At 37.3% G+C, this 24,381-nt stretch overlaps 1 protein-coding gene across 1 annotated transcript in view; it reads right to left on the minus strand.

Annotated features, from left to right (window-relative positions):
* Positions 1 to 24,381, minus strand: part of DHX15 (DEAH-box helicase 15) — a 44,338-nt gene that overhangs the window by 12,501 nt on the left and 7,456 nt on the right. Inside the window, exons 3-10 of the mRNA XM_027883352.1 lie at positions 20,550 to 20,743; positions 19,267 to 19,426; positions 18,686 to 18,904; positions 8,758 to 8,925; positions 4,855 to 4,941; positions 3,183 to 3,332; positions 2,916 to 3,024; positions 1,613 to 1,804 (exon numbers count right to left, since the gene is read on the minus strand). Coding sequence (XP_027739153.1) covers positions 1,613 to 1,804; positions 2,916 to 3,024; positions 3,183 to 3,332; positions 4,855 to 4,941; positions 8,758 to 8,925; positions 18,686 to 18,904; positions 19,267 to 19,426; positions 20,550 to 20,743 — 1,279 coding nt within the window. The remainder of the gene's footprint in view (positions 1 to 1,612; positions 1,805 to 2,915; positions 3,025 to 3,182; positions 3,333 to 4,854; positions 4,942 to 8,757; positions 8,926 to 18,685; positions 18,905 to 19,266; positions 19,427 to 20,549; positions 20,744 to 24,381) is intronic.

Raw genomic sequence — 24,381 nt, forward strand, 5'->3', positions numbered from 1 at the left:
AAAAGCAAAATCCAACTTACTCTATCACTGTCTAAACTCACTGTTTTGAATAAGTAATAGCATTCTCCATACCACAGCAAGACACCAAAGCTCTTACAAAATGAAGTACAATCATTCGATCTACTCATTTATTCAATGCTATTTTTGCTCCTTTCTGGTACCTAGTTTCCCATTCAGTCCAAACTTAATACACGGATTGCTATCCAAAGCCTGACAATCTTTATGAGGATTTTAGGCATCAAAACATATAATTATTCTGCTGGTTTAAAAAAAAGTGCTTGCTTTGGGAAACAGTCCTCACAAATACTAGGATTATGTGATGGGTTTTTTCAAGAGTAGTATGTTAGTTATAACACACATATTAACCATCTTCAATCTGTTTTTCATTTTTCCCAAAAAACTTATTATTCATTATATTACTTGTGCCTTAAAACAAAAGTAGCTATCATGGCCTGGGAAAAGGTAAATTGAAAAAGGAGTAAGGCAAATCAGTTGAAGGCCATAGACAAAAATATTAGACTGACTTGTTCTGTAGTAGATACTGGGGGGAGAAGGGAAGAGAAAGACAGGCACCAACCTACCACCACCTCCGCAATTAAGCCTACCATTTAATTAAAAATAAATGTTATGATTCTGCCCTGCCCATCTGCTCTGAGTCTGAACAATCATAACTCTGCAACAAACATTTTATCTTGTTCTTAAAAACTTTCATATAAATGTACTGTAAGACTAAACTGAAGCAACAGACTTTACACTTAATCAAAGTGGGGTTTTTTTACCTATCCAATCAAGTTAAGCATGTCAGCAGCACACCTGTGCTGTGGAGAGCACTGGTAAAATAGCACACCCCAAAGACAAAAGAGTACTTAGGAATAAGAACATCCCCATTTGTTGCTTTTCCTATGACCTCTAACTATAAACCAACATCAGTTCTACTAACTGGGAAATTAAATACGAGGTTTGTGTGGTAACATTTTCCTCCCCATCAAGCTGCTCTGCTCTGACACGGAGCTATTCACGTGACACAGCACCAAAGTACAGCTGTGCACTTAAGTCAATTCTTATCAAGATACATCCTCACCCCAAGTTTCTTTTTCCCTTTAAAAGTAATGACTGTTCTCCAGTTTTGCCACTTAATGACTGAAAAGTGTACTTCATGTACAAGCTTGTGGTTTAATATAAATTAGACTGTAATCCCTTTGGGAATACTGAGATTTATCAAAGTGCAGCAGAATGCACAATATGTAACAGATGTCACTGCCTTAAACTGAGCGGCTGAACTGATGTTTCTGATCCTGTCTATGAGTCTGAATAGAAATTTCTGTTCCACTACCCTGATTCCCTCCCCCCACCCAACAACTCAAATATCTACACTTTGAACTGATACTAGGAGTAAACTCCTTGACCTTTTTATGTGTGTTAATTTCTTAATATTACTACTGATTAGGTTCAAGATCTCCACATAAATCTGTAATGACTGAACCCATATATAAAGTTTTAAAAAACAATTCTAATTTTATTAGAAATACACGATTTTTTTTATGTGGAAAACTCGTATATCCCCCAAACTGAAGATCTGCATTTTGTTTAGTATGTCTTTTCCTGCTATTACCTGACAACATGGCAGTAATAGATAGGACCTCATTAGAACAGTTGTAGTCACAGCTTGCAATAACCATTTTAGCCAGCTGTGGGTCCAATGGAAATTCAGCCATCATGGATCCCAACTCAGTCAAGTCTCCATCATCATTTAAAGCAGCCAGGTAATTTAAAAGCTCTAAGGCTCTCATCAGAGTTTCAGGAGCTGAAAGAAAAAAGTATGTAAGTAGGCACAGTACCCAAACTGCTCTGAATCAGCAAAAAACGAGGAAGCACAGACCATTATAAGCTAGTTTTTTTGGTTGTTTTTCTCCATTCGCTAGCATCCAAACGCAAAACTGCTACCAAATTCAGTAATACACACCCAGGTGTGAATGAATAGGGGTGGGGGGAGGAAACAAAACTTATTTAGGAAAGCTTTAAACTTAATCGCAAGCTTCAAATATTTCAAGATTACTGCTTTTCAAAATTCAGACAGCAGTGGCATTGTGGCATATTCAGTATCGTAGTAGTATCACTTCCTCTCCCTGTAGATACCTTTTCCCTTGTTCCATACCAAATAGATCAATACAGCCCTAGAATATCAGCCATGTCAACTTTAGGTGTCAACTTTAGGTGTCAACTTTAGGTGTCAACTTTGTCTTCCACAAAGCCAGCAAAAATGTTCTCTAAATCCTGAATTTCTCATACAGAGTCCGTATTAACCCCGAAATTAAAACAGAAGGAAATTCACATATTCAATTATTCTGTAGTGCTATTTAAAAGCATACAGACTATGTTATATTTTTATTTGAGGGGGGAAAAAAACGAACTTTCTAACATATTTATACATGGCTGATCTACATTTTTAATTAGCAATATAAACCAGTTATTTTGGAAGCATACATGAACCTTTACACTTTGAAAGAAGATACACATCAACTTTATAGTTTGAGCCAAAACCATGTGTTTAGCTTTAACACCAGCAGCCAATTTTACACAATTAGAATGTGTAATCAAGGTGGTAAGTAGAAGAATTTCAAATAACAGACATTCTAATGCCTATAGTTTTCTCTTATTGTCTGCAGGCAAGGGGCCTTCAGTAGATTCCTTGGTTCCATTAAAAGCCTTTACACAGACAAAAATACAAAAAGCTTGTTTGAATATGACACAGAGCACTAAATTTCAGGATTAACAACAGACATTCCTTACAGACTACAACTAAAAAAAAAAAAAAAACCAAAAAAACAGGGAAAAAAAAGTAAAATAATTTATTCCATGTTGCCATTATATAAAGTAGTCACAAAAATAAAGATTGGAAAGATGGAAATAGATACCTGGAGGATCCATAAAATCAAAGTGCACCAAATCATCTATACCAAGCTTCTTGAGCTGTAATACTACAGATCCTAAGTTAGACCTCAAAATTTCAGGGTATGTGTTGTCCTGGGGGGGAGGGGAAAAAAAAGACAATTCAAAACACTCGTTCTTCCAAGCCCCTTATACTCCAGAAGCATTCAAATTCTGATTTTGTTCAACAGCACAGCACTCAGCTACCTGAATCAGGTGTGCTTATAAACATAATCTAAAAGAAGTAACCTTACCTGCATTTCAGTCTTGTAAGCCTTCTCTGTGTAGAGCCTGAAGCACTTGCCTGGTCGAGTACGGCCAGCACGGCCAGCTCGCTGCTGAGCAGAAGCTTTACTGATGGCAGTCACCAACAGAGACTCCACTCTGATACGAGGGTTGTACACCTATTTGAAAGTGGGGGCAGAGCAGGAAAGAAGGAAAAGAATAAACAGTTCATGGATAAGACAACTACTTGAAAAAATAAAGACTGCTTTAAACACATTGTCAAGCACAGCTTCTGACTAGGAAATCAAAAGTTGTATTTATCTGAAAGGAGAAAAAAAACTGGCTACAAAATGCTCTGGATCAGTGACAGAGAGCTTCAAATACAACTGTCTAGAGAACACCATTTTTTATTCACCTGTTAACAGCAACTCCTCCCAGGTTCCCTGTTCTCCTTAAATGCGTGTATTTAAGATTTTCACAGCAAAAGGAACATATCCAATTTGTTCTATAGAGTGCTAAACAATCATGATGCTAAAAAATTCCACAAAAAAAGGTTTGTCTCGATGTAATTATGAGGTTTAATAATCATGTTCTAGAGATCAGAAAAATCTAACATCAAGGTTGAATGGAACTGTAAAAATGGAGCTGATAACAAAACAAAACTCTATTTCAAGGGTACATGCTGACTGCCATAGTACAAAATACGTGCTGGTATTTACTGTAAAATTTCCACTGCAGTCATAGATAAAATAGTAGCCCTGCCAACTCAACAGGGCTCATGGAAAGGAATATACTGTAAAAAAGGCAGTATCAGATAGCAGTTCAGCTGAAGATGTTCTTGGTCCATGTTTTAACACCTTTTTGGAGTAAGGATAAAATATGTACAAAAACTTTAGTTCTTACTACCGAAGGTATTCTTCTGGTATAAGAACTACCTGTGAAAAAACTCATCCTAAATGGTGAACTTGTGCACGAAGATGTACTGGCTTACTGTACTCACATTCTGCTGTACATCTGTCACATTTTGCAAAAGTTTAAAAGGCTGGCAGTGTGTATCAGTGTTAAAGTCTAAGAAACCAAGTTGTAAAGAAAGTTTCAGTTATTGAAAAAACTAAATTACTATTATGATATGCATTTTATTCTTTCTTTATTAATTGGGTTGATTATAGGAAAACTTCTTCCATTCTTCTGAACATCCTATGATGTTCCAAGAAAATACAAACTCGATTACAATCTCCAGGGTTGCAACAGGACATGACAAATACTGATATAAAACAGTGTGTCCCATCTCTTTCTTCTTATTTTAGTGCTGGAGTATGCTACTGGAGTGACTTAAAAGAGGAGGCTTCTAGCACCAGTTTTAATTTACTTTCATATAATTTCTTGGTTTTACTTGAGCCTTCTCAAGCAAAGACACAAAGTACAAAACCAGCTTTCCTAAAGTATCTGGAAAATCCATATGCCAGGTCTAACTCCAAGTTCTCATGTTTTTTTTTCCTTTTTAAAATAAAATTCTTCTATCTAAAATTTGCAGACTACATGCAAACCTCTAAGTTAAAAATAAAGCAAAACCACAACAACCAAGTTTAAGATTTCAAGTGGAAAAAGGAGCTGGTGTCTACAAAGGGAACAGTTACCTGAGCAAACCAGATTTCAGCATCTTTCCTACTATAAAGAAATAGAAATCAGAATAGTATTTACCTTCTGTTTTGCAAAGCCAGGATCAATCACAAACACAACACCATCTATTGTTAATGATGTCTCAGCGATGTTAGTGGATACAACAACCTGTCAAGAAAACCCAAAAAACCAAATAATTAAATGAAACTGCTTCACTGTGATCATGAAGAGCTCTGATTTTGTTTCTGCACAAAGAATTTGCAGCAAACTTTCCTTCACTACATCAGTAATGACCAGAGCTGCACTCCAACACTTTCACAGGACGATCTGAAATCAATCAAGTTTACTTCTAGTGAAAAGAGTAATTTTTGTCCACTGTTTTTGCTCCCATGTGAGTCTATTAACAACATAACAAATGGTAATTTTAAGAAAAAGAAGCAGAAGAGCAAAAATTTTACTAATGAAACCACTATTCAAAATTTTTCTCACTTGTCTGGTACAAAACGACAAATTACACTGGATCCCTTCAACATCATCTGTTAATTCTGGCTTTTTACCTTTTTTGAAAGCCCGAATAGGACAAACTGGTTAAATAATATTAAATCCAAGATTACATACAGTACCAGCACAGTATTTTCTTTCATTTGGTTTGCAATAAAGCAGTTATCAATACATTCCAGCTAAAATCCTGAACAACGTGTACTTAATTTTAACTTTGTCTATCTCCAGACCTAACACCTTTACAGATCTTTAATGTTACATTCTTCAATTTCTATGAACTTTCTGAAGGCCACGTCTCATGCAAAAATTAAAGGCAATACCAGAGTTCTGAGGCTTAATTCGCCACCATTTGGATGTTGTGTCCAGAGATGCAGTTCATAGACACCATTCGCTCTCAACCCAACAGTCACCACACTGAATCTAGTTATTAACAGGTTTCATCAGCTGTCTCAAGAAAGACCCAAAACTTGTTTGGCACTTCATCAGAACTACTTACCTTTCAAGTCTTAATTTCAGAGCGTTTTGTCATCACTGATTTCAGTTGAGCAATTAGAATTGGAGAGGCCCCTAACACTTTGTTCAGTATGACAATGAAGCCAGTGGCTGGACTAGACTGATAATCCCGCTGATTTTCCTTCCTGCTGGCTGATCATTTTGCCAGTCAGCTACTTAATACACTCAGTTTGTCTCTTCTTAAGTAGACTTCAGGTCTAAGCTTGCCCAAATACTATGATATACTGAAAGCAATATTTTGGTGGAAAAAACACTGTCAATTTAGAATTATGGCATTTCACCCTGAAACAATGTGCTACTTTGAATTCCTCAAACAAACAAACAAAAGTCATGTACACATTTCATTCTCATGTAACCTGCATATATTCTAGAGATAGATATAGAGATTGCAACACATTTTCATTAAAAAATTTGCAAAACATAAATATGCAAAGTAAACCCACATTTCTACATTAGAAGGCCAGTCACTTCCCATTCAGTCTGCTGTTACAGAGCATACCTTATTTCAAAGGTTCTAGGTTTTTCTGTATCTGTTCATGTACAGAACCATCCTTACCAGAAATCTTCCAATACCAATTACACAGAAGCGACAAAAGGTTTTGGTCCTGCTTTTAATCACTGACTTCTATTAGGATACTTCAATACCAAGAACTCAATAGTGTTGATATGCTTAGTCCACAAAAGTACAGCAATTTAACTTTTACTTGAATTGAATACTTCATTTATACTTGAATCATACAGAACTTTCTAAAGGCAGAAGTTGTATGTACAGCTGTATGTATGTACAGTTTTATGTACAGATATCATTTGTTAATGTCACATTCCTTAAAAAAACTAAAATTCATTAATTTAAAAACACAAGGAATTCAAAACAAGAAAAAAAAAGGTGATGAAATTACACCACAACTTTCAAGCCTAAATCAAAGTACAAAGTTACTTGGAAATCAAACAACTGAAATTAGCGCTGAACTACATAAAATCATAAATTATACCTAATTAGCTTTAGCTGCAGTTTTGCAGTTACTGAGATGAATTTAAACACCTTATCTTCAATATTAAAATAGACATAGCATCTACATCTAAAAATACGTATAAACTGCATATGTATTAACCAGCAGTGGTTAAGACTGCTGAAACAAACTAGAACAGTTAAAAAAGAAGGGATAAGACAAGGACCCTTTAACATGGGACAAGAATAGAAACATTCTTTGTTAAGTCATCTTCATATTCCTCCACAGTATCAATTAAATACTCCGATTAACTGTGGGGTTTTAATCTCTAATCTTAAGCTTTCTCCAATAAGAGCTGATTTTTCCTAGCTCAAAGAGCAACAAAAAAATAGTGCTAAGTTATCAAGCTGTGTCACTACTACCTTACCATCATGGCTACTGCAAGACGCCACACAACTCCAGTGTCTTTCCTTTCACAAAGTTAAAGCTCAGGAGACACTGCAAGCATTTAACTTTCATTTTTATGGCCATTAGAGCCTTTGAAACCATTCACTCCACCTGCTAGCTCTCTCTTCAGCCATTCTAGAACCTAGGTTTGACTCCCACAGGAGATTGCTTTTAAGACACAGAGGCACAGCAACACATGGCTTTTCTTTACAGATCTTGATCAACAAGACCAAGTGAAACTAAACCAACACTTAAACAAATTTACAACACAGACACACTTTCACTGATAGCTAGATTTGTTATGAAGATAAAAACTAAAACATAGAAGTCAGAACATTTCAGCCAAAGCAGGAGAAGAAGAAAAGTAGTTTCATAGGTTTGAGTCTGCTGCCTACCTGTTGTGCCTACACTTGGTACCTTTTGGGCATAACAATTTTTCTTGTAGTAAAATAGCTGCTACACCAAGAGTGTCTTCTCAGAGACTGGTACCGGCTCTGTCAGTTCAACATAACAAAAGCTACACTCTGCACTTATTACCCTTTTATGCAGAGTACCAAAAACTGCCGATCTTGAAGGGCACAGTTTTAAGCATGAATGAAAATTTAATGAAGTACACAGCCATCACTTGTTCATTACTTAAGAGCAATTTCATTCATTTAAGTCATTTACTAATACAATCTTGTTGCAGCATTAGTTTCATGATTTCTGACTGAATACTTTCTGCAGTCAACTTCAACAGGAAAACAAAGATAATTCCACTACATTTATTAAGTGATTTACTCTTCCAGAACATTAGGAAGTTGTCACTAGTATTCTACATGTGTTGTACCGCAAGAAAAAGCAAACAATTAAGGAAGAAACCCTGCCTAGAGCACCTGCTATGATTCAGCTTAGACCTTCAAAATCTTAGCTTTGTGATTGCTGGTTTCATAGAGCATTACTTTAATTTCAGGAAGTTCTAGCACAACTCCTTGCCACTGTTCAGTTTTAGCGAAATAACCACATAGCTTCTAATGTGGATTATGTGAGCACTGACATATTAATTTTATGAAGAACATTCACTGTGCCATTTCAAGTTTTTCAGTTTCTCAATCCATTTTGCCCAATGAAAGATCCTCAGTTCCTCATTTACTACTACAGAAAACACAAACCTCTACTTGGACCTTTCCCAAAAACCTTAAGAAACAGAGAAAACCTGCCTGACTACCTCCCCTGAAGAGAAGTTCCCTTTTGTTTTTAAAAAAAAAAAGAGATGTGTCAAAATAATTACTTATGGAAAAAATCCCATGCCTCGACATATATCATACTTCTCCTAAGAGAATTATATGAACGCTACTTCCATTCAGTCAAATCAAACTGTTACTACAACATCCTGGCCTTACACAGATGGAAGACAGAACTTTGATTTGCACTGAGAAACAAATTCCAAGTTATCTAAAAATTCTAATGTGATAAAAATTTCTACTTGTTGCTGACCAAATATAATTAAAGCAGCTGTAACTCTTACTTCGTTGCCCACACAACTGTGAGTAGATACTTACAGATCAGAATACTGAAACAGCATAGTATTTACCTTTCTTCCTATTGCTCCATTTTGTTTTTTTGGTGGTGGAGGTTCAAATATCCTTTGCTGTTGCTGTGGAGGAAGGGTGGAATACAATGGAATGATTTTGATGTCACCAACTTCAGGACCCAAATCATCAATTTCACGTTTTATCCTCTTGCAGGCTTCATCAATCTCCTACAAAACAAAAATGTTGTTTAAAAGAGAAGTCCATGGAAAAGGAAGTGCATTTTATTTTAGAGTGCCTATGACAATCAGATTAAGTCTATACCCTGAAGAACAATTACAATAACTCCTACTTAAAAAAATAAAAATAACTTTAAAAAAAAAAATCAATCAAGGTGCTTACTGAATGTGCAATCAAATTTCCACAATACTTCAAGATGTTTCAGCTTCTATACTCTAATGAACAGCCTAATTTGCATTCAACATCCTTTTTTTTTCCAGTCATGTTTCCTAATTAAATTTCTACAAATTGTACTAAAATTGAAATCTCTCACCCTGGAATATTAAACTGCACTCATGACCTTTTCAATTTTCACAATCTGAAAAAAACTGATATGCAAGATACTTAAAATAAGCCAATTAAACTTTAATGTCACGTATCACTAATGCAATTATGTGGAAGATTTGCTTCATTGTACCTAATGAGAACAAACACCTTTACAGTATAAACATGGATGCTCAAAACCAAATCTCTTAATTTTGCACTTCAGATTTCACTTTAAAAATTAACTGAAATCCCACCTAAGCTTAAGAAGAGACAGTGAAATACTCCCCAGATAACAGATTTTTCATACCTTTTTTTTACCTTAGTATTTTCTAGTCTATTTTTTGCTTACCATCCAAAACAGTTCACCACAGCCCAGTCATTTATAACTCAATTTAGTTTTAAAACAACTACATTTAAGCCAGGTAGGTGACCTATAGTTATGGCAAGATTTAATGAAAATTGAAGTGCACAGAAATGTAGGTTAATGAGTAACACCATTCATTAGCTTCAACTTAAAATCACAACAGAACCCCCACTAGTATAACTAAGCAACACTGACCAACTACTGATCTTCCAGCTGAATCACTGATGGGAGAATAAAATCATCATGACAAGAAGCAACAGCAGGCAAAGCAATGGCTACAACATACTCTGAGAAAAGAGAGGAGACCTCCCTTATCACAACTAAGTCACTAGCCTGAAGGTGATGTTTAAGACCCTAAAGCAAATACACAGAAACGGCAATCTAAAGGCTCTGTAAAGTTACTGCTTTAAACTGTAAATTGGAAATCAGAAGCAGTCTCCTTTTTTAAAAACCATAAATTCAGACAGATTTGCTTATTCTTAAAGAGACATTTAAGTTTCCAGCACAACTGCACTGAGTAACTTTTAAAGCACAGACAATACTTGTTCTGTATTGATCAGTGTATACAACTAATGTAACCGCAGCAAAATGCAGGCTCTTCCTCTCTGATGTCCAAGAGCCCTTTGAAGAGTAACCCTAATGCTTTCTGGCACTGCCTTGCCAATCTGAATGAACTGCAGATATTTACCCAAACCCCCTTTGTTTAAAAGGTGCACTTTGCCAACAAATCCAACACATCTTCATAAAAGGGGTATACCAGAAACTGAGTTGCAATGCCCATTGCTGGTTTACTAACAGAGAATTAATTTCTTTATACAGGTGTCAGTACCTGGTGTTCTCCTGATAAACTCCCTTTTTAAGTTCAGTAACAGCCTCCTAGTGAAAAGGGACTTAAATATTTAATATAAACAAAAACAGAGCACAAACTTTAGTTCCTGGTCTGAAGGTCAGTACACTACTCAATACACTACTCAGGGAATTTGAGCAGATTATACTGTGTAATTGTGAAAGTTGTGATGTGATGCTGGACAGGATGCTTAATCTTCAACAGTAATGACTAAAGACTTTAGGATAGGTTTATTCTAAAGAGATAGTAAAATACATGCAAGCAGTGATAAATGAAAGCACTACACTCTCCGGGACAGGTGTTCACAGCCACTGATTATCTTTCAGAAGAGATGAAAGTAGTTTCTCCCTAGACTTTCCCAATGTAGTTTCAAAGTATCCCTAAACCAGGATTCACTAAAATACTTCAAAACAGAGATGACAAGTGCAAATATAGCCATTACTCTCTACAGATTTTCAAGAAGGATGCAAGCCACCAAGAGCCACTGCCACTCATCTAAAGACAGTAACCATCCAGATGATGACCAAAACTCGTATCCTGGAGTACACAAACTAGAAGGAATGTGTAGTAAGAGTAGTCTGAAAGTGTTAAAGATTTGTTAGGATCACATGAAGACATTTAAATCCAGAGATATGAGACATACAGCTGAAGGCACAATCCGAACTTAAATCCTCTGAAGATTCAGCAAGTCTAATTCAATGGTCCCAATTAACTAAAGTATGAAAAGGGGTTTTTTTAAAAAAAAAAGAAGGTAAAACAGAATAACAACAACAACAAAATCAAACAAAGAAACCCTCAAAACCCCACCACATACCTTTAAATATTTGCACACTATCTACTCCGAACAAATCCACTACAAAACCCCTTCCTTGAAGAGGGATTATTCCATCAACATGCACAGAAGAGGAAATTTTTCTTCTCAGGTGGAAGAACAGGAAAGTAGAGTGAACATGCCTTGCATTTAGATGATGCCTGAAAAGTTCCTCAAAGCCCTGACTATCCCACTGACTACCTGACATAATGGGAACAAGGGTATAGGAAGCAGGAACAGATATAGGATCAAAGAATCCACACTTAGACCCATGTCTGCCCAGTGCATCAGCACAAAGACCTTCTTCAGAGTTAATCCAAGAAGAAAACAGGCCTAAAATGCACAAAGTATGTGGCTTAGTTAATACTCAAGTTACTAGACTGAACTTGATCCTAGTTGCTCACAAACAAGATTTCCTAGGACTAATGTTCAAGAAATAATTCTCAGTGAAATTTAGTCAATGAAAATGTCCATTGATGCACTCATTCTAAAAAGACCTGACTACCCAAAGGTAAACAGCAAACAGACCACAAAAATGGGAAAGGTTACACTGCTAGCTAAAATGCTCATTTATCTCAAGCTGCAAGTGCCACAACACACACATCTATACTTCACCACACCTAGTCATCAGAATTGTCCTGGTAGTCTTAAGTACTTTAAAACTTCCAAAAACTTCTTGTTGATCCAATCAAAATAAACGTACAATATACAGACAATAACTACAATTTAGCTGAACTGCTATGGAAACTAGAATTAAGCAGCAGTTAAGAACTCCACAACAGCACATTCTGAATATTAACATGGAATTCTCAACATTCTTCCACACCATCAACAGCCTCAGTGATTTTCCTTGGAAAAGCTCCAAAGACAGAAAATAATCAGCAAAGAGAAAATATTTCTTTTTGTAGATATACTAGTGATCAAGAAGGTAATGGGGTGGTGAATATTTTTCAACCAGGAAAAACAATGATCTCAACATCCAAATGAGAGTCAACAATTTGTATTTTGTGCCTACAGCTAAACTGAGACAGCTTACAAAGGGAAAAAAGCTGCAACCAGGAAGATAATTTTATCAAGGTGACTACTATTATCAATTTTAAGCTAATTCACATGGTGTTCCTTCCAAAAAAAACTGACTAAGACAACTGGTTCTAGAAAAAATCCTGCGCAGGCTACTTTGTTTCCAAACAAGTGGTGGACAACAGGTAATATTTAGAATACTCGTCAAATTAGGCTGATTCCATTCCAGAGCTCAAGTATCAGAAAGTGATTCCAAGACCTGAAAAGCTTCAGGATTGTAACGTGAACTTTAATTTGTGCATGGAACTTTCCTGATCTCAGCAAGGCTGAAGTCTGGATGTGAATCAGTGCTCAGCAGTGTCTTGTCTGGAAAACAAAGAACAGGGTGCAGAGTTTCCTTCTACTTTATTACAAACAGAACTGCAGCCATCTCTACTTTCATGGAACAAGAAATAGGTTACTTATGTCTCCTGAATCTGACAGGAATTTTACTCCACCGTAACAACACCACCCAACAGACTCAACCCTTGGATACACTAATTTTTATTCCTCTCACTAAAGCTTCTGTGCAGCTAAAAATGCAAAGGAAGGTCCACCAGACCAGAAGGAAATTCCTGAGTTTGAAACCTGTAGACAAAAGGAGTCCTGAACTCTTAGAATGCCAGGATTGCTGCTTATATTCCATTTCAACATCCTCTGGATAGGGACAGCAATATACTTGACCATTAGCAAGAATAAAAACAGGAAAAATTACAGGAGCAGTTGCATATATTATTAATTTACCACATCTATAAGAGACAAGCTTGCACTAAAAAAAAAAAATACATGATTTTTATTAGTTCCATTACAAGTTCTATTAAATAGGAGTAAAAAAACCCTAAACACAAAACATAAAAAGAAACCCAGAAAGACCAGCAGCAATATAGTTCACAGAATCACTGAACATGAGGTTGGAAGGGACCTCAAGGATCATCTGATCCAACCTCTCCTGGGTGTCCTAGGTTTGCCCACGGGGGATGGAGCTTAGAGCCAAATGGGTTGTTATTCCACACAACCAGTGTCTTAGTGGGGGTTGGGGAAGGCATGGTTTCAGGGGGAAGAAAATGGCCAGTACACCCCAAAGCACACCATTTTATTCCCTCTCTTCCTTGGGGAAGTTGCCAGTTGTGGCAGCACTGCCAGCTCTCATCAACCAGCGCTTCGGACTTTGTCCATCCATTGCCCATTCCTTCCTCTTCCTTGGAGAACGCAACTCCAGGAAGTGAATGCAGCTGGGACACAGCTCCAAGAAAAGTGGCAAACACAGGAAGGACGTGGCTCCAAAAAGCAGCAGAGAGGCGAGTGGTGCAGTCTGGGAACGGAGCAGCAGCGAGCCTGAGCCAAGCTCAGCAGAGCCTTTCAGGAACAGAGGGGTGGTGAGCCCAAGCCCGGTGGTCTGGAAAAGCAGGTGGCTCAACACGGACAATGCAGCTTTTCGGGGATTTGTCTGTCACTGTTATGTTCTCTCAGGCTCAGACAGCACCAGTCGCAGAGTGTCCATCAGGTTGTCTTTGTCTCAGGAATAGCCACGACAGGAATAGCCATGTGTTACTGAGTTGAGGTGGGGAACACCTTTTGTGTGTACAGAACCTTCTCTTTGGCATGCTCTAGTTATTAATACTGTTGCTGTTACTGTGTGTCTGATTTCATTGCTGTTTGCTTTCAGTATATCTCAATCCATAGTCTCCGCCTTTGTCCCTCTTGCACCAAAGGGGGGGCAGGAGGGAAGGGGTGTGGCTTATTGGAGGTTAATTCCCAGCTGATGTTAAACCATCACACTTGGCAAAAGCACAGTCTAGACAAGATGGCCCAGAATCCTATGCAGCCAAATCCCACGTGACCAATGTTGTGGAATCCACTGCTTTCCCTCTGAGATTATTCCAATGCCTGATTATTCTCATCGTGAAAAATTCTCCTCTTATGTCTAATCACAAGCTCCTCAGGAATAACTTTTATCCATTACCCCTCAACTATCCATGAGACTCCTTGTAAAAAGGGAGTCTTCACCTACATTGCAGCCACCCTTTAAATACTGGTAAGTCTCCCCCAAGCCTTCTTTTCTCAAGGCCAAAAAAGCCCAATTCTCTCAGGATTTCACAGTCTTTTGAACATCCCTGCGGCCTTAAGTTACTGAGTTACATTGCTCTTGCAAAGGTAACCTGAATTTCCTTCCATTTCCTTCCATTTTGTTTGTGTGCAGGACTCAACCACAGTGCCACGGAGGAGGCTTCAAATCACACTGATAATAAACAGCAGTTAGCGACTGATAGACTGTGAGTCACCCCGAGCCAAAGTTCTTCGAGTGCTGGCATTCATTCTGGCTCACAGGCCAAAGCAGTACATACAAACAGCCAGTTAACTTGCTGGTCAGGCTCCACTCCATCTTTAGATCTGAACTTCTCATCTTCACAAAATCAGTCTCTACAAAGAGATGGTGACTAGTGATGTCATTTTAAGTACATTTAATGCAACAATTCACGTACTTGGCACGCAAAACAGAATTCAGTGATTTTGTAAACATGGTCCCTGGTAACATTATTTCAGAAACCTTTTTTCAGTTGACCCTCTCTTTGGTACACTTAAAGAATCTCATGAGATAAGCAAAACGTCAAGACTGCTCCAATTAAAACATACTTAAAGCGCTTTAAAGTAGGAGATGTGACTTATCTGCAGCACATGAGCTACTACACTACACAGAGTTACATTTAGCTTCACCTTGGATAAATGAGTCAAGTAAACATAACAGTAAAACCCTGAAGGAAACTAATACCTAGAAAGGGTAAGGCAATTTTACGTTGTGTAAAATGAGTATGCAGGGAGGGAAACAAATGCACAGATAAAAATTCTTTCACAAACTAGAAATATCTGGCAGACACCTTAACCTGCCCAGGCAGGGCACAGCTAGACACAGCTGGCTTGGATGACATGAACCTTCTAAAAATGCTGACCGTGTCCTTAAACCTGCACGGAACTTCCCTTATTTTCCTTTCTTCCTCTTGGAATGAAAGCAGACTGCTACAAGCTAAAATGAGGAAACAGCAATAAAAAGAACTGGCACCAAGAGCTGCATCACCTCAGGTGATCACCAAACACAAATTTAGAGAAACAAAACTTTGTAAAATTATGCACTCAGACAAAAAAGTAACACATGGAAAAAGCCAACACTTGACTGTAACTACAACTGCTCTGTCAAGTCAAGACTGAACTTGCCTCAGCATAATGCTTATAATTCAGGATTTTTTTAAATACTTGACATCATCTCAAATGAATGAAGAGCAAAAAAACCTTCCTCCCTTTAGCACTTGAACAAAATGGGTATTATTACTCTTCTTTAAGTTTATGCCACCCAATTCAATACTTTCTAAATGTGGCTAAACAAGACTACTCGTTAAGCCTAGTACACAGACTGGCTTAACTTGATCCAGTCACTACTACTGAGACTTTAAAAGAGTTGTCAATTTTTACTTCAATTTCCTCATAAGAAAATCTCCATTTTCTTTCAGTTCCACAATTTAACCAGTCGTACTGTGATTAAAAAATTGTGGCTATAAAATAATCCCCTTTGATTACAAAACTTTTTATCAAAACACCAAAAATGTTTTGCAGCTCTCCCCTATGCCAACATCAATTTTACCCATATCACTTTAAGCCTTTGTAGAACACTGAACTTTGCAGAAACATTGTTCACTATATTTATCCAAAATCAAGAACAACACTTCTTATCTGTATTTCAAGTCTCCAGATGCAGCCTGGATTCTCCCTCCTAAGCGTGTAATGATGCATTTGGTTTTATGAAGAAAAGGACACCAGAGTGGCAGAGAACACAACTGGCATTTGTAAGCGGCTATGTTACCAAAACATGTAAGACAGATCTACACAGTTTCTGTGTCATTATTTCTGCCACCCCCATTCCACAAGTTTTGTCTGTAAGGATGTTACAGCTACTCAGATTACTGATCTTGATGGAGTATAAAATATAAGTGTTTTAGCACAACTCCAGTAGAAAAATAACCAGCTGCCTCTCAGATCTGCAGGTGAGCCAGTCTTGAGACACCTAAAGTCAAGCTTAACAAATGTGTATCTACACAACTAGACTACCAAATTTGTAATCTCAATGACTGAGAACAAGTTTGACAACACCTATTGTCTAAGAAAGACATGTTGACTGAAATGTAATTATGCTTTTCCCTTGTGAACAAAAATCCGTGTCAGAGTTTCCAATTTTGCCTGTGGCTGATGTCAGACAACCTAGCTTACAGCTACCCAGGTTATACCTTTTTTGAATATTGGCAAGAAACAAGAATATTATTTCCATATTCTGGAATCTTCCTGATAGACCAGGGTGTTTTTTTGTTTGGATTTACTAAGATGAACAGATGAGCTTTTCTCCTTACAGGGACTGTAGGACAAGTGTTGTTTCAAAATGTTTATTCCTAATAAATTTTGGGGTTTAAACATCCTCTTTTGTTATTAATGGACTGAAAAGCAATTCATGCAACATAATCACAGACTTTTCCCCTTTCAGAATTCAGGAAGTTTTTACTGAATACTTATTTCTGCATCATTAACAACAGTTTTATCTTCATCCTGTAACAGGCCTATACAAATAAGATTCCTTTAGTTTCCAAATGTATTTAGGCTTCTTTTAATTTTTTGGGCCTGACAACACAGATCTTGTTGTTTTCAAGAATCCTTGAAGCATTTCTGCCTATCATATACCAATTTCCAGCTACTAAGCCTCCTGAATCCAAAGCACATAGTGGTCGTCATGGTACCTAGAGCACACTTTCCAGTTCTTGAGAGTACAGTAGGTCCCATCACTCCAGATTTGACGATACATCTGAAGACTTTTGTGAGGCTCAGCAGAGGTCCCAAAATGTCATTAATCAAAATGGTTAAAACACTTCAAAGCTTCTCTACAGAAGCTAAAATCAGACTTCAATTTCATGCTAACCAACTAAATTCAGACTAGCCTGAGGCAGAGCCAACTCCAGTGCCCCTGGACAGTAGCACTGACTGACATGTGGACAGGAGAACTGTAGACTGCAGAGCAGAGGATTTTAGATTATCAATGAAAGTTTAAGGTGATTCAGTAATATAACATGTTCAATACATTTATGCATAACTATATAAAATTTTTAATATATATATGTGCCTGTACTATGTGCAGGATTTTTTTCAACATTTGATTATAATACATTATGTCCTCCAAATTACCTCAGTGGAAATCAAAGAACCTGTTCATACAAAAGAACAGAGTAGGTCTGTAGCACAGGCAAGAACCAGCCCAGTTCAGTGTGGAGCCATTTGTCAAAGCAAGACTTAGTCATCCCATGCCCTACTGCAATTGTTGCAACAGGTTATTTAGAGTAATATACAGCAACTGATGTAGCAAGGACATCATTTATAAATCAGAAGGACAAGTATTTGTGCCTCATGAAAGGTTAAAGACCAGCCTGAGTTAGCATCTTGGTAAGAAAACAGAATCTGCTTGAACAGCTGGCCAGTAGCGTTCCTTTCTGTTGCCACTGATTCAGTCACCCATTTGCAACAGCTGTTTCATTAATTCACACATTTACCTGCCCGACTAGACTGATCTACAAACTCAAGCTAAAACCAAGCAGGTAGACTTCAAAATCACAACTGCTGAACAGTTTCCCTACCTGTACTTTAACTCACAGCAATAATCTAAAGGAGGACAAATTTAAAGGCCAGAGTATTTGCTTTTACAGTGACTGCAATTGCCTTGGTTTTTCAAGAGAGGAGATGACCTGCCAGAAGACACTTTATTCAAATGTCTTAAAACTCACCTAAAAGGCTACATATCTTGATGACTGACAAATCTACTCAAGAAGCCTGGATACCTTTAGCATCACAAGTTATTTGTATCACTTTCCTCCCTCAGCATAGTTAAGACTGCGTATGCTTAGACGAAGGACAATGAATTGCACCACATCCTTTGAAAGAAGAATGAAAAACATTTTTGCTAGCTGCCTTTCTCCCCCTACTTAAAACAGACTTTAGGTTGACAAAGTCCAGCAAACTTTCATAATGCAAACTTTTTGTATGGGTTTTTTATCTCTTCTCCATCTCAGGCTACTAATAACAATACTCAAAAGAGCTTGAAAGCAACAGATGAGGACTAAAAAAATACTCTAGTTTATTTCAACTAAAGTATTTAGGATGTCTAGAAAATCCTCATTTCCTAACGTAGTTTAGCTTAAATGCTTTTTCACAATCCTCATTTGGAAGGCATCAAGTCCATTTCTGACACATAACTCCCTGAATTTGTGGTACATAAAGTCCAAATAGTACAAAATAGTTACTGTATAGAACAATGGATAAAAAAAGGGAAGAAAGTACCTCTTGTCCAGTAAGAAAGAGTAACAGATCTCCCTCTTCTTCTTCACACATGTGAATTTGGATCACTGTTCGAATGGCAGCCTCAAGGTAATCCCTTTCTGGTTCTGGAGTATAGAATATCTCCACAGGATGGGTGCGACCCGGGATAGTTAGAAGAGGACAATTATCAAAATAGATCTGAAACTTGCCAGCATCTAAAGTAGCACTCATAACTATAACCTGTAGGTTTGGAGGATTAAAAAAAAAAAAAGTTACTCAAGAGGTTAACAAAAATGTTATGTGTGCAATATGTAACTGTAAGAAAGTAAACAACTATTAAACATGTTTTTATCACCTGAATACAGCACTCTTGTTACAAAGGTCCAAAAAAATTCCCAGTCCAATACATAAGGTTAAGCTACAATTACACTGTTTGCAGTAACTTCAATATAAACCACATTATGAATTTCCTAGGGTTATCCTGGAGATTATCATACATCAAAAAACAATTATAAAAATCAGCTAATGGTAAGCACACAGACACTTTATTTAATATGCCTGCAACTAGAAAGGAGATGCTTTTGGACTTCATCATTACTGACCTTCAAATCAGATCTCTGTCTTACAACTTCCTTCAGAACTCCCATCAAGATATCCGTAGCCAGTGTTCTCTCATGGGCCTCATCAAGAATTATAACACCATAGCGCTCCAGCAAAGGATCATTCATCGCTTCACGAAGTAACATACCATCAGTCATATACCTGAACACAAAGAGAAACAATTTCAACATACATTTGGTTTAGTAAGTCTGATACAGAATCCTCTTCCATATCATTTATTAGATTGCTTGAGGTAAGCTTTTAATTAACGTTTAAATTAAAAGTTAAAATATCAGTAAACTATTTCCAACAAGGTAACAAGCCCTTTCAAGATTTCAAACAGAAATTACTTTAGAGTATAAGTGAAATCTGGGATTATGGGGGGAAAACTTAAAAAAAAGAAGGGGAAACCAAGTTCAGCAGCATTTATAAACCATTTGTAGACTATTGCTGGCAGACTTCTACACCTACAACCAGAGACAGGAAAAGGAGGAAAACATCCTCTGAAATCCTAGAAATACTGTTTCTGTAAGAGTTGCTACTCTTTTCTGTTTGCAGATCATCCATTCACTTTTTGCTTTTGTGTCTCGGTGTAATTTCCTCGTACATATTAACTTTATTCTCTACCCTTCAATTACCTGTGTAACAAAAGCGAATACATCTTTCATAGAAAAAGCATTAATCCTTGAACCACACTATGTGGTGCTTTTAAGTGAGCATTTTAAATGTGATCTGCAAATGACATATTAAGTGCACCTGGTTCCACCAACACAGCACAGGAATGCAGAGCAGCTGATAACTAAAACACTATGGATTATGTGTCCCACAGCCAGGTATAGGCCAGTTTTGAAACTCTGGATAGCTCTCCTTACTGAAATAAGCTACTGAACTTCACCAGAAGCACCGAGTAGAAGATACCACAGACAAATATCTGAATGTATTACAAAGAGAAACTGCATGCTGAAGGGCTTTATTCTGAACAGCACCTAATTATAAAACACTCCTTCAGATCACCTTCTTCCTAATGGATCATTCAAAATTAATTTCCATAGAGTACAGTGATTTCTTTAGAAGGAATTAATAATTTCCAACTCTACTCAAGCCTCACACCTCAGTTTTCTCTCAGCTCACACTATGGCTCCCCACTCAGACACAGAAGGTACCTATCCATAGACTCATTTGCTTATTACTCCTTTCATACCTTTGCTCACACTGTTCACCACCCTGCAATTCCCCCACCCTGGAGTATAATGTTATACCTTTACCTGAGAGTTGCCACACTTACTTCAAGATGGTTTTTGCACTACTGCAATCTTCAAATCGAATGGAGTAGCCGACCTCCTGCCCCAGCATGACATCCATCTCATCAGCAACCCGCTGTGCCACGCTCATCGCCGCCACTCGCCTGGGCTGGGTACACGCCACACCCCTCTTCGGGCCAGGCAAGGAGCGCATGTAGTCAACACACCACTGGGGGATCTGTCACGAATAACATTCAGTTACAAACGTACTTCAGATGGCCAGTAACCTTTGCACAGGATCAAAAGTTAGTTAGAATTCCATGGAGATGCCAACTGCCTGCACAAAAATAACCAAAGCAGGAGATCAGACAGACTAGTTAGTTTGACCTAATGCCATTAACAAAAGCCCACTCACACTAAACATGTACATAACTATCTTTGAAGTCGCCAAGGAAATACACAGGTTCACAGTACATTTAAGCACTGATAGATGGGTACCTTATACAGATACTTAGCAGCAGCCAACATGCTCCAAAGCAACTAAAATTAAAGCTAACACACTCGAAAACTGAGTGAGATCCATAGCCCAGTTTGTTTAAAGTTTTACAGTAAGCAAACTGTGGTTTGTGTCTTTAAAAAGTAATGCTTACTAATATATTTAAACAAAAATAACGGTTTTAGTGATATATAAAAATTGTCTAAGCTAGGAGGCATGACAAATAAAATGAACAAATAATTACGTTCATTACGTTATTCATTGTTCTTTTGAAATGTCATCAACCAGATATGAAACTTCTATGCTGTCCTTCCTATATTAGCACTCTTTATTTGTCAATCAGCAGTTTTCTGTAAGAATCATCCAAAGTAAGAAGTTTTATTCAGAAGAACTCCTAAGGTCAGTAACAGTTTGATGAAGATAGAATATTGTCAACATGTTCTTAGTGTGACATTTTATGAGAAGACATCTCCAGACACTACTAGTTCCAAACCTACACGCCAGAAGAACCCACTCCTTCTTAGCAATTACTTCTCAAGTTTTCTTAAAATCTCAGAGAGGAAAAGAAAACATAGCATTTATACCAGTGTATAGTATATATATATATATATATAGCATATATACCAGTGAGGAGTAACAGGGAAAGTAGTATAAATTAAATGAGGAAAATTTTCTCTCAAATATTGTATTTTCACAGCAAAATGGACATAAGTGAACACTAAAACATACCCAAAAGCAGACAAGTGTGTTCTAATGATTTTTTTTTAATGAATATACTTCCACTATAGAATAAAGCAAAGTGAAACAAAATGTGACAGGAGACTATTAGACTGCTGTGAACAACTCAAAGTTCTGAAAACCCTATTCAGAACTAAAAATAACAGCAGTTCTTGAACAGCAGCAACATAATACCCATGTAACATATACATGGCTCCCCTAATACGCAGTGTAGAGAAAGCAATTTGCTTCCCAAGTCACTAGTAACAGCTCAACTTTAAGCATATTAGATGAAGCTTCTTAACCTTAAACAGAGCAAGACTAGAAAAAAAAATTTAAACCAACAGGTCTGTCAGGTCACTGCAGAACGAAATAAAAGCAATTTAAAAGTGGTTTTCCGGTAAACAGCAAAACCTTCAGCACTGGTGTCAAATGAAAGAAAAGGGCTACACAGACTTCACTGTGCTAAGCTGATTTAGACAACCACCCAAATACTTTTCCTGTCCAGTTTTCAAAGACATACAAATACTGGGAAAAAAGGACTGTGCCATACTGCATTTTGTACTTCAGTCATGTCTGCAAATATACCGAGCACTTCTTATCATCCAGTTCTTATGAAACCTAATCTACAGTTGACTCAACGCCACTGATACAAAAAACCTATCCAATCACCAAAACCCTTGACTTTCCCTAAAAAAAAAAAGAAAAAAGTAGTTTTTACAAAAGCATGATGACCAGTTTTAGCTAGCATCGTTTAATCTCAAGGACTTTCTCAATTAAGAGATATTTTAAAATGTAACTTCCATAAACACATACACTGGCCTCTAAGATCAAGGCTAAACGCACTGAGGGCTGTTAAAGGCTATTTCAAGTCAAGTCAAAGGAAATTCATGTTTTAATAGCACAGCCCTTCTGGCTTTTTGAGCCTCTCCAACTTAATGAAAACTTTCTCAGTTAAAAGTTTTACGGTAAAATTCTTGGAATTTTCATGAGTTGAAAACTGCATCAGATCTCCTGTGGACTGCAAAGGACTAGGACTAAGCTATACTCAAGACCACCTTGCTTCTGAACTCCACCTACCAAGAAAAGCCCCTAGGCCTTTATATTAAAGACTCTCAAGTAAAAGGAGATGCTACTCTACCATTCTTCCTACAAAAGACAGTGCAGTTTTTATTAAAGCAGCACAACATTTAAAAGGGAGTGCATGTTGCAATTACATCAAGTAGTCAACCTCTTTCTAAAAGAAATTCCGCATATCCATTCCACCACTGAGCATGTTCACAGCGCATTTAGTAAAAACAGTTAACTTAGTTTAAGTTTAAATTACGAAATAAGCCATTGCAAATACTGAAGAATTTAATGTCTTAGCTTCCAAGACACTTCTCCAGTACTTTGGGGTTTAGGTCTATACGGAACAAGTGAGAAAAGTGTCACCTTCTGTTGTTTCCATTGTCTAAGCCAAGCACTTCCAAACCTGGGTGCCATGTAAGACTAAAGGAAAATGTGCATATAATCACAGAACGCTTTGGGTTGGAAGGGACCTTAAACATGATCTGGTTCCAACCCTTCTGTCATGGGCAGGGATGCCATCCACCAGACCAGACTGCTCAAAGCACCATCCAACCTGATGGGGTGAGGCTCTCACAACTTTTCCAGGCAACCTGTTCCAACATCTCACCACCCTCACAATGAAAAATTCCTTCCTAACATCAAATCTAAATCTCCCCTCTTTCAGTTTAAAGTTTCGCCATGTGTTATGTACATCTCCCCACGTAAAAAATTACTCTGTGTTTTCTTTAAACTCCCTCCAGGTATTGAAACACCATGAGGCCTCCCCAGAGCCTTCTCTCTGCCAGGCTTAACTAGCCCAACTTTTTCAGCTTATTTTCATAGCAGTGGTGCCAATAATAATCAGGGAAGGGACTCGACAGGCAGCAGATCACTATCAAGAAGATTATCTACTACTATATAGCCTTTTACTATCATCGTGGAAGGAAAGATAGTAATTTTGGAAATAATTATTTTTCAAATTATGCTTGTTTTTATAGTTATGAAATTGGCATTAATAACTCATGTACACCTGCAGCTGGAGCATTAGAGTGTTTCTTAACCACAGAACATTATTTATTTTGCTCTGATCAATGAATCTAAGGAGAAGAAACCCACATCCCAACAAGTTTTGAGACAACACTCAATAACAAAAAGGATGTGACACTCACATGCAAAATGAGTTTTTCATTAAGTGGCAGTAATATGTTCCTATAGAGACACTCTCAACTGTTTCAAAATGTATCTGCCAGCTCACAGAGAGAATTCAGATGAAGCAGGGAAGCTTCCAAGACAGCTTATGTGCTTTTGGTAGCTTAAATTCCATTTTTAGGAAAGATGTCTTAGATTTTTTAAATCCTTTCAGAAAGCAAGGGTTAAAGTAGTAGGATAATTCAGGAAAAGTTTTATGCCTTTGGAATGACATGACAGTAAGATGTATCTGAAGTATAAGTCATAATATTAAGAACATATAACCCTTAGATCTTCAAATTTTCAGATCATGCAACAAGTAACCTTGTTTTCATACAGATAAGCACCTTTTAACATAAATATTCATAATACTGTATCTTCCAAATAACTACACAATCAAACCTTTCTGAAGAATTCTGCAAAAC

The sequence above is a fragment of the Empidonax traillii genome, unplaced genomic scaffold (genome assembly GCF_003031625.1).
Source record: "Empidonax traillii isolate 1590-97213 ecotype Southwest subspecies unplaced genomic scaffold, ASM303162v1 scaffold125:size1524877, whole genome shotgun sequence".
NCBI classification, from domain to species: Eukaryota; Metazoa; Chordata; class Aves; order Passeriformes; family Tyrannidae; genus Empidonax; species Empidonax traillii.